Raw genomic sequence first — 11,755 nt, forward strand, 5'->3', positions numbered from 1 at the left:
TGGGCATCCAAGCTTAGGGATATATCCAGGAGTACACCCAAGCTGCAGACCTCAGTTTTCAGGAGGAGTGTAACCCCATACAGTGCAGGCAGTTTCCCTATTTCCTCATCTGCCTTGTGACTAACTGGGAGCACCTCTGTCTTGTCTGAATTCAGTTTCAGTTTGTTTGCCTTCATTCAGCCCATTACTGATGCCAAGCACTGGTCTAGAGTCAAGACAGCTTCCCTGGAATTAGGTGGAAAGGAGTTTCATGTAGATGTTAAAAAGCATGGGTGAGAGCAGAACCCGGAGGAACACCATAGGCCAAGGGCAGGAGTAGGAGTCACCCAGCACCACCTTCTGAGTTGTCCCCTCCAGGAAGGACTGGAACCACTGTAATACAGTATCTCCAAGTCCCATCCCGGAGAGACGGCCCAGAAGGATACCATGGTATTGAAAGCTGCTGAGAGGTCCAGCAGAACCACTGCCCCTGTCCAGTTCCCAGCGTAGATCATCCACCAGGTTGACCAAAGCTGTCTCTGTCCCATAGCCAGGCCTGAAACCAGATTGAAATGGGTCTAGATCAGCGATAGTGAACCTTTTTGAGCCCGAGTGCCCAAACTGCAACACAAATCCAACTTATTTATTTCAAAGTACCAACACTGCAATTAAACCTGAATACTGAGGTTTTAGTTTAGAAAAAACAATTGCCCTGCACCTCAAGGGTTAAAAACTTGTGTTTTTTTCTCCTAGGGGCACTATTAACAGATAATACTTACCGGTCCTCCAATCCCCTGTCCGACTAGACATGTAATGGCTGCCATTCCACCCCTCCGCTGGACCACTGTACCAGCAGAGGGGAGTGCTGAAATTGGAGGATGGGTAAGTAATTTTTGAAGGCAACTTCTGGCTCATGTGCCCACGGAGAGAGCTCTGTGTGCCAGCTGTGGCACGTGTGCCATAGGTTCGCCATCATTCGTCTAGATAATCCGTTTCCTCCAGGAATCCTGGAGCTGAAAAACCACCACACACTCCAGTACCTTGCCCAGGAATGGGATGTTTGAGACTGGCCAATAGTTGTCCAGTACACTGGGATCCAGGGAGGATGTCTTCAGTCGTAGCGGTCTTATTACTGCCTCCTTTAAGCAAGCATGTTTAGGAGCTATTGTGTCCACCACCCTGGCCATTTCCCCATTCCAGAGATCAGCCAGAGGTTTGACAGGATCTCCTGCCGAGGCAACAGGAAACTCCCCAAGAGCTGTCAGAAATCCACTTGGATCCATCAGTCTCCTGTGGTGGACCATCCTAATCGATCGTCCACCCCTGCAGAGATTAAGAGTTCCGGTAAGTCTAACCCTCACCAGGTAGTGGTCTCTCCATGACAACATAACTACAGAGAGATCCTCTACACTCAGATCACCATCATCCTGCCCAGCATGAAATACAAGGTCCAGAGTGTGCCCTGCTATATGTGTGGGGCCAGAAACCACTTGGAACAGACCTATGTTTGTAATGGAGGACATGAATTCCTCAGCCCCACTCCTAATAAGTTGGTTTCAGCATAGACATTGACGTTCCCCAGTACTATGAGCCTAGAGCGGTGGTCAGGGAACAGGGGTAAATTACTCCAAATGGGGTAAAAATGAAAATCCTGAGGGTAATGAGCAGAGCACTACCCGCCACCCCCCACCCCCTGCAGCCGAACCTCAAACTGTAAGCCACCTATCCCTGCTACTTGGTTGCAGCACTTGTAAATCCATTTTTTAGAGATCAAATTCATGTTAGCAGCTTCAATGACACTGTCCAAACGTCCTCGGTCATCCCCTTCTCCTCTTGTCTTCACACTTTCCCAACATCAGGATCTTTTCTAGGGAGTCTTCTCATGAGATGGCCAAAGTATTGGAGCCTCAGCTTCAGGATCTCTCCTTCCAGTGAGCACTCCGGTTGATTTCCTTCAAAATTCATAGGTTTGTTCTCCTTGCAGTCCAGGGGACTCTCAATAGTCTCCTCTAACATCACAATTCAAAAGCATCAATTCTTCGGCGGTCAACTTTATGGTCCAACTCTCACTTCCATACATCACTACTGGAAAAACCATAGCTTTGACTATGCGAACCTTTGTCGGCAAGGTGATGTCTCTGCTTTTTAAGATGCTGTCTAGGTTTTTCATTCCTTTCCTTCCAAGAAGCAGGCGTCTTTGAATTTCGTGGATGCTGTTGCCATCTACAGTGATCATGGAGCCCAAGAAAGTAAAATCTGTTACTGCCTCCATATCTTCTCCTTCTATTTGCCAGGAGTTGATGGGAACAGTGGTCATGATCTTAGGGTTTGTTTTGTTTTGTTGAGCTTCAGACCATGTTTTGCACTCTCCTCTTTCACCCTCATTTTTTAAATATATATTTATTTTTAAACTATTAAGGATAGAGTGGGGAATACAGAATGTAAAAGGAAGTGGAAGGGATGGGAAAAGGGTTTTGAGAATAGGAGAACACAAAGTATATTATCATCCAATCTATTCATATTAAGTATACAAGTATATAATCTATTCATTTTTCAATAAAAGCTCAACTTTCTACTTCTTTTTTTAAAATGTTTGATTACCCCCTAGCTTTCAACTTGCAATTATGCTATGATTTGAATCTAAGTTATTCCAACACTATCAGGAAACTGAGACCAATTGTAAAATATATCCCCTTTCAATGCTTCTTTTGTGTCTGTGACTCTATTTTCTTCCATTTTTTGGAAGGGAAGGACAGATCCAGAACAGTAATCCAATTTTTAACCTCAGATTTTCTGACTGTTGTAGCTAAATAGCTTACTGGGTAATACTTAATCCCCTTTATATTGCCTGGCATCGCACTCAATACACGCAGTTCTGGAGTTTTCTTTAGCTGTAGTTTAACATCTGATGTTTTCTCTTCCAGCAAATCTTTAATCTGGCTGAGATGCTCATTTACCTGCTTAAATCTTGTCAATCTTGTCATTTGCATAATAACTTGCTATTCTTTATCTAACAAAGTCTCTGACCGTTGATCTAATTTTTTTCAGGGGCCATTTCCATCTTTCCAGTGAGTATGATCTGTATATATAATGCTCTTTATTTTCCACTATTTTATCAACAAACCAACCCCCCCCCCTTGGTACTTCCTCTCTCCCTTACCCAGGTATTATAGTATATAAATCAACTTCTAGTCCAATAAATTAAATTACAGCTGTGACAGTATTGTCAGGATAATACACAGTCCAGCAAAAAGAAAAAAATCCAAGCTAATCAGCAAACACAGGAAATCAGTCTCTCTCATGGATGTTGTTATAATCCATCAGACTCCTGTCCAGATTTTGCAAGCTCCTCAGCCCGTTCAGTCATTTGTCTCGCTGATGATTTCCAGACCATTTTTTTTGCTTCCAAAAGTTTATTCTTCCTTCAAAAGCCCAGCAAGGTTCTGTTATCAAAGTGCCATTCATCAAACTCCTCAGTCTGTTCAAGTTCGATCGTATCACTGTTAATTCACAGTCTGTTTTTTTAACTTCCAAAAGCTTATTTCTCCTTCTCCGAAAAAATCCAGCTCAGTTTTGCTATCAGAGTCCCACACAATCTAAGAAAAAAGATCCAGGGTATACAACATTCACCAAGTTTTAGTCCCTTAAAGCCTGTCCAGTATTATTTTCTCTGGGATTTTCTCCAAAAGCACCAGCGATTTCTGTCTCACTATTCTCTCAGTTCGACCTTGAGCCAGCTTGCTGTTTAAAAGTCAAGTTTCCTTTCATTTTTGAGGCGCGAGCTGGCAAGCCAGATACACCACTGTTATCTCCTTTGGGTCAAATATTTTCACTCTCGTTTCTTCATTTTAATGAGTTTTTTCATAAATCAAAGGCTTTCACTTACTTTGTTATTGTATATTTTCATCGTGCTTCTTGTTCTCTTATCCTCGGCAGCGGAGTTCTCCCGGCTAATCTGCCAAAATGGCTTCCCATCTTTGGTCTGTGCTCGTGTGAATTTTCAGAAGGAAGAAAAATCGAGTTGCTGCCCAATCTTCTACCTTCTGGGGCTCACTAACTGCCTCAGGGAGACCTCTCCTGGCCCCCCTTTCGATTCCCCATTTTCTAGGGGAATCCCAGACCTAGCGGTTCCAACTTTTTCTAGGAGCTGTTCCCAGAAGCTGCTGGCTGCACCACGACAAAGCTCCTCCCTCTTTCACCCTCATTAAGAGGTTCTTTAATTTCTCCTCACTTTCTGCCATCAGAGTGGTATCTGCATATCTGAGGTTATCGTTATTTCTTCCAGCAGTCTTAATTCCAGTTTGGGATTCACCCAGTCCTGCCTTTCACATGATGAATACTGCATATAAGTTAAATAAGCAAGGAGACAATATACAGCTTTCCCAATTTTGAACCAATCAGTTGTTCCATATCCAGTTCTAACTGTTGCTTCCTGTCCCATGTATAGATTTCTCAGGAGATAGATAAGGTGGTCAGGCACTCCCATTTCTTTAAGAACTTGCCATAGTTTATTGTGGTCCATACAGTCAAAGGCTTTTGCGTAGTCAATGAAGCAGGAGTAGATGTTTTTTCTTGAACTCTCTGGCTTTCTCCATAATCCAGGGCATGTTAGCAATTTAGTCTCTAGTTCCTCTGTCCCTTTGACATCCAGTTTGTACTTCTGGGAGTTCTCTGTCCACATACTGCTGAAGCCTGCCTTGGAGGATTTTGAGCATAACCTTGCTAGTGTGTGAAATGAGTGCAATTATACAGTAGTTGGAGCATTCTTTGGCACTGCTCTTCTCTGGGATTGGGATGTAGACGGATCTTTCCCAGTCCTCTGGCCATTGCTGAGTTTTCCAAACTTGCTGACATATTAAATGTAGCACCTTAACAGCATCATCTTTTAAGATTTTAAGTAGTTCCACTGGAATGCCATCTCCTTCATTGGCCTTGTTGTTAGCCAAGCTTTCTAAGGCCCACTTGACTTCACTCTCCAGATGTCTGCCTCAAGGTCACCAACCACACTATCTGGGTTGTCCAAGATATCCAAATCTTTCTGGTAATATTCCTCTGTGTATTCTTGCCACCTCTTCTTGATGTCTTCTGCTTCTGTGTGGTCTCTTCCATTTTTATCTTTTATCGTGTTCATCTTTGTACAAAATGTTCCTTTAATATCTCTAATTTTCCTGAACAGATCTCTGATTTTTCCTTTTCTATTATTTTCCTCTATTTCTTTGCATCATTCATTTAAGAAGGCCCTCTTGTCTCTCCTTGCTATTCTTTGGAAGTCTGCATTCAATTTTCTGTAACTTTCCCTATTTCCCTTGCATTTTGTTTCCGTTCTCTTCTCTGCTATTTGTAAGGCCTCGTTGGTCAGCCACTTTGCTTTCTTGCATTTCCTTTTCTTTGGGATAGTTTTAGTTGCTGCCTCCTGTACAATGTTACGAGCCTCTATCCAAAATTCTTCAGGCACTCTGTCCACCAAATCGAGTTCCTTAAATCTGTTCTTCACTTCCACTGTGTATCGATAAGGGATTTGGTATAGATTATACCTGACTTTGGTCTAGATCATACCTGACTTGCCCAGTGGTTTTTCCTACTCTCTTCAGTTGAAGCTTGAATTTTGCTATAAGAAGCTGATGATCAGAGTCACAATCAGTTCCAGGTCTTGTTTTTGCTGACTGTATAGAGCTTGTATTCGCGAAGGCTTTCACGGACGGGATCTAATGGTTGTTGTGGGTTTTTCGGGCTTCTGGGCCATGTTCTGAAAGTGGTTCTTCCTAACGTTTCACCAATCTAGCGAAACGTTAGGAAGAACCACTTTCAGAACACGGCCAAGAAGCCCGAAAAACCCACAACAACCAATGTATAGAGCTTCACCATCTTTGGCTGCAGAGAATATGATCAATCTGATTACAGTATTGCCCATCTGGTGATTTCCATGTGTAGAGTCGTCTCTTGTGTTGTTGGAAAAGAGTGTTTGTGAAGACCAGCTTGTTCTCTTGACAAAACTCTATTAGCCTTTGCCCTGCTTCGTTTTGAACTCTTAAGACCAAACTTATTTGTTATTCCTTTTATCTCTTGACTCCACTACTTTAGCATTTGAATCCCCTAGAATGAGAAGAACATCTTTCTTTGGTGTCAGTTCTAGAAGGTGTTGTAAATCTTCATAAAATTGTTCAATTTCAGTCTCCTCAGGTTGGTGCATAAACTTGGATTATTGTGATGTTGAAAGGTCTGCCTTGGGGATTCATATTGAAATCATTCTATCATTTTTGAGATTGTATCCCAGTACAGCTTTTCTCATTTTTTTTGTTGGCTATAAGGGCTACTCCATTTCTTCTACAGGCTTCTTGCCCACAATAGTAGATATGGTAATCATCTGAATTGAATCCACCCATTTCTGTCCATTTTAGTTCACTGACACCCAGGATGTCATTGTTTATTCTTGCCACCTTTGTAGATCATTAGGGCACTAAAATTCCCAAGGGGGATTACTACACAGTTGACAGGCCAACAAGATTTTCTTTCTTTTCATGGTTTTTAATATTTTGAATGAGAGGTTGCCCTGATGTTTAAAATAAATGGAGGAAAGCAAAGGTATTAATTTCTGAATTCATATTAATACCCTGTTTCCTTGTAAATAAGACCTAACCTGAAAATAAGCCCTGTATGATTTTTCAGGGTGCTCATAATATAAACCCTACCCCCAAAATAAGCCCCAGTTAATTGAAACCCCACCCTCCACCACTGTGCAGCAACAAGAAGATGACATGACTGTTTGAATAAATGTAGATTGTTGTACATGAAAAAAATAAAACATCCCCTGTAAATAAGCCCTAATTCAATTTTGGAGCAAAAATTAATATAAGACCCTGTCTTATTTTCAGGGGGAAATGGTAAGTATAAATAGATGTTAGGTATGTGCAATATCTGGAGAAATGACTTGCTGGCTTTTTAAAAGGTATCAAGTTTGACAGGCGGGGCTTGTTGCGGTGCTGCCAGCAGCTTCCCAGAGAAACTCCTGGAAAAAGTTTGAACCGCCCAGTTTGGGGGTCCTTCAGAAGATGGAGGACCAACGGGGAGGCTAGGAGAAGTCTCCCTGAAGCAGTTGGTGAGCAACAGAGGAGAAGGAAGCTGGGCAGCAACCTGGTATTTCTTCCCTCTGAAGAGATCACCCAAGCACAGATCGGATGCGGGAGCCATCTTCGGCAGTTAAGCTGTGAGTAACCCACCCCCTATGGAAGAGAGGAGAACGAACAATAAATCTGCCTCTTCAGTCATCTGTGGACTGCTGCTTTCTCGGGGCAAGTGGTTTTTCATGGAGGCTTCTTGTGCCTGTTAATTCCCTATAGGAATCCCATGATAGAATCAATGTCAATTTGCTCTCCCTAGTTAGTGAATTGAGACGTAGTTGCTATAAGTGAAACGTCCTCCGAAGTAACATCTTTCTGGCCAGAATCTCGCCATAGAGGAAATTCTGTTAGGAGCACATCTGGTAAATCTGCCTCTTCAGTCATCTGTGGACTGCTACTTTCTCAGGGCAAGTGATTTTTCGTGGAGGCTTCTCGTGGATTTTTCATGCAGGTAGCTAGCCCCTCATCTGGGTCACTACTTGCTTGGATCTGACCTTTCCTGCAGTCATCTCGACAAAATCCCGTTGTTCCCTGGGCGACTGAGAGTTTATAGTGCCCTGGGGAAAATTATTCTCCTCTTCTGCTTCTGTTTCTGGAAGCGCTATCTCTCCCCACAATTCTCCTTCGCTGTCATCTGAACTTGTGTATAGGATTTCATCCCAACCCGTAGCCCTCTGGTGTCTCACCTTTCTGTTGGGGACAGTTTCCCTTGGGCTCAGGTCTGCTTCATCTCTCCAGACTTCTTGTTCTCGTACTGCTTTGCAGGCCCCCATCTTAGTTCTCCATACGTCCCGCTCTGGAATGACTCTGCAAGCTGGCACATCTCCCTGCATGGGGAAAAGCTCTTTTCGAGGAGCCACATTCCCTCTGGTATTTTGGTGCATAGGGAAGGACTCTTCCTGCACAAGCTCAATGAGGTTATCACACCTGGCTCATGAGGCTGAGATTCTTCGAATATTTGGAATAGCTTTGAAACTGGCCAGCATGTCTTTTACAGTCTCTCTGGCAGTTGCCCCCAGTTGATTCTCGATCCAGGGCATAGCTGTCGTAACTGGATAGGGATTTCCCTTCCTGAAATCTTTTGTCCCTCTCTATCCTCAACCTCTGTCTAACAGCTATCTCTTCATAATATTTCCTGGTTATCCTATACATGTAAGCAGTATACTTTTCTAAGAAATCAAGGAACAACAAGAGATCTAACTCTGACTCCATCTTCTCTATCTGTTATACTTTCCTCTCTGCTTGATCTAGCAAAAAGAACAATCTCCAGTTCCCTTCTCTTTTTGTCTGCTGCTTTGTATAAAAAAATAGCTCAAAGAGAATTCCCCCTACTCTCTCACTACTCCTGTTAGCAAAACTAGCAGCTTTGCCACCTGATTCCTCTGTGTTAGTAGAGAAAAAAACAACTCAGAGAAAAACTTTATCTAATGCCTGCCACTCTGAGTAGAACAGAGAGAAGTACAAAATAGCCTTGTGGGAACCTTCCTTAACACTGATAATTTGCCTCAGCAATATTCTCAATGGGAGTTGTATCGTTATCCTGAAATCCTTGGAAATGTCAAACTGAATTTATAGTTTGACTCTTAACAGTTTGATTAGGTGGGCACAAAATATAGGACATAATATTGATATTGATCAATGGTTGCAAACATGGAAAAATAACATTAAGCTCAGAAAATCAGTAAATTTCAAGGAGAATATATACAAGATGTTTTGTAGCCGGCATATAACTCCAGAAAAATTGTCAATGATTTATACAGAGGTGCCAAATGTTTGTTGGAAGTGTGAAGCACATGAGAGCAGCTTTTACCTTATGTGGTTGACTTGTAGAGTAGCAAAACAGTGTTTGATTAGCAGTGCATACTTTGTTTCAAAAATACTGCTTTGTAATGTTCCACTAACCCCAGAACTGTTTTAATGAGCATTATACCAGACAAGATAGATAAGACAAAGAACTGCTTATTATATATATATAATCTCAGCAGCCAGAATTCTTTATGCTAAGAATTGGAAGAAATCAGAGATACTGAAATAAGAGGAACTCATTGAGAAGATACGGGAAGCGGCAGAAATTGATTTTTTTTCAGAAGTGCTGAAATACTGTCCAATACAAAAGGCAACTGAACGATGGGATTTATTATATAAATGGCTTGAGTCACCAGATAGTGCATGAATAACAGATTTAAACTAAAATATAACTGTAAGTTAAAACTTGGAGGGCAATCAAATTGTAGTAAAGCAGAAAGTTGATTAGATATTGCAACATGAATAGAGTGGACGACAGTATATTTTGTGTTCTCCTACCCATCCTTTTCCCCCATATCCCCCTATACCTTCTGTACCCCTTACCTTATCCCAAGTTGTCAATAAAAAGTATCAAGTTTAAAGGTGAGCAGTCTTCCACTTCAAATATTTTCTGTTATACTACCTGAGTTTTGACTTTGAGGTTAAAAAATAGTAATAGGTATTTCATTTTAACATTCTGATCGTTGCTATTGCAGATACTGTAGATAGTATCCTATAAAAAAAGGAATAATAATATTTTTCTGTTCTTCATTTTGCATTGTGGTTCAGTGGCATACATTTTTATCCTTTGCCTGTCTTCAAGCGCTTTGGACTTAACTGCTTGCCCTTTAAATGTATTTGAAACAATTGTTGAGATTTTAAAAAGCATGTTACATTAAGTCATTGTCTTATGAATGCCATGTTTTTCATCTGTAAAGATAACATTAGAACCTTTGCAGCACTATTTTTACATATTCATTATTTAAATAAAAGATATTTTTATCTATATGGCTTGTTTCTACAAACATTGTCTCTCCTTGCTATTTCCAGTATGCATACCTTAGACTTTTTCACATTTCTCTCCTATTAAGAAAACCCTACCTAGTAATATGACCCCAACGTTCTGGTAACCTTGTAGCAAGGGACATTATAGATTAGTAAGTATGTGCATAGAACAGTATATCATTTTGTATATACTTTGAATAATTTTTAATGTTGGTTATTTGTAGGAAGAGGAAGAAATGGCCTATGAACAAACTTTAGAGTTCCGCAGAGGTGGTGATGGTCAACCTCGACGATCAACACGGCCAACTCAACAATTTTATCAACCTCCAAGAGCTAGGAATTGATCAAAGGTAAGTGCTGATTGTGGTCATGGGAAAAGAAATGCTTTTAATACTTGCTTCTGGGAAGTATTTTAAAATTTCTAAATTTATTATTTCCTACAAGAAAGAAATAACTCACTGGCATTCTTTTAGAATTTACTTGGTACTCTTGGCACCAGACGTTTCGTGAGTCTGGAAACTCACATTGACAATATTTTAGTTTCAAATCACATAAAAATGTGCTAGATATTAACAGACTCCTGGGAAAATGCATATTTTCTTCTAAAGCTTAGCTGGAAATATCTGTAACCAGCCTGCAGCATGGATGCCACAAGTCATAACTTAAATGGGAATGTTATGGTTCTCCTTTGGATGAGAACCATAAGGTCTGTGGCTCTCTCTGTAGCATAACAGTGAGCTGTACATTTCTCCCTATAATGACATGTTCTATGTTTTACTTGATTTGAAAAATGCTTGTCAAAAAAGCTAGCTGTCTTTAGCTGATGGATAACAAATGAAAAATAAAGCATATAGCAGTCTGTGCAATTTTTTCAACTGAGAAAACAAAGCAAGACTTTTATTAATAAACAGCAGAAATCTGTGTTAGTACTGTCTGATTGCCATTAATAATTTTTAGTTTGTTTTGATTTGTTCCTGCTTGTTTCTTGCATATCACATTGCTATGGTTAGAATGAAAAATAAATAAAAGTAAATTAAACATCTTATTAATTTGAGTTAAAATATTTTTAAACAGTTTTAAAACTCATCATAAAATACTACAAGTAAATAGTATAAAATCTTCCTTTCAAAGTCTCTTGCCAAGCTGCCTGTTCCATTCCAAAAAACATGTCTGAAGATACATGCTTGCCTGCCAGCAGAAGTCTAGCAATAAGGGGGCCAAGCCTCCCCTCCACTAGAAGGGAATTACACGGGGTGGACATCAAGAAGTCCCTCTCCAGCAATACTTGTGAGAGTAGTAGGACCTGAAGAAGGATCTTCCCAAAAAACTCTAAACTCTGAGAGATACAATTCTTCAAATAACCTGTACCTAAGCCATGCAGGGTCATAAGAGTATTTTGAATTATGGTAGAAAACAGATCAGTAATCAGTGAAACTTTTAGCCACAGTTGCTCTTTCTGTCTGGTGGCAGATGGAAGACCAACGGAACATCACCCTTTGGCAAGCATCATAATAAGACACACACTTTGTGCCATCAATGTTTGTCCATCTCCAGAAGTCAGCCTGTGAAAAATGTGGATATTCTGCTAACTGCAAGAAGAAGTATAACGAGTGCTAAGGCTATGAGGTGCAATAGTACTGGGACTGGTCATATGAAGTATCTGAAAAAGGTCTACTGTAGATTCAGGAATGGATTCAGTGAAGGAACAGCACCAAAGCCCAAGAGAGGTGCAGTTGCATCTTCCAGCTCATCTTAACGACTTAAATGTCTATTCGGGGTTTTCCGGTTCTGGTTTGAGGGAGGAACAGCGTTCATATCAAGCTCTGCTCCCCTTTTAATCCTTTTAATCTTTATTTTTAATATTTTCA

At 40.8% G+C, this 11,755-nt stretch overlaps 1 protein-coding gene and 1 pseudogene across 7 annotated transcripts in view; both read left to right on the forward strand.

Moving 5' to 3' along the window:
• Positions 1–11,755, forward strand: part of TDRD3 (tudor domain containing 3) — a 267,090-nt gene that overhangs the window by 237,437 nt on the left and 17,898 nt on the right. For all 7 annotated transcript variants that reach the window (XR_013543718.1, XR_013543717.1, XR_013543713.1 and 4 more), the window contains one exon: positions 10,112–10,237. Coding sequence is in view for 2 of the 7 variants with exons in the window: in XM_020792506.3 (XP_020648165.2) it covers positions 10,112–10,231 (120 nt within the window). In the remaining 5 variants the exon portion in view is untranslated. The remainder of the gene's footprint in view (positions 1–10,111; positions 10,238–11,755) is intronic.
• On the forward strand, positions 10,529–11,752 carry LOC110078416 (large ribosomal subunit protein eL37-like; annotated as a pseudogene).

This window comes from Pogona vitticeps, chromosome 3, assembly GCF_051106095.1.
Source record: "Pogona vitticeps strain Pit_001003342236 chromosome 3, PviZW2.1, whole genome shotgun sequence".
In the NCBI taxonomy this organism is placed as follows: Eukaryota; Metazoa; Chordata; class Lepidosauria; order Squamata; family Agamidae; genus Pogona; species Pogona vitticeps.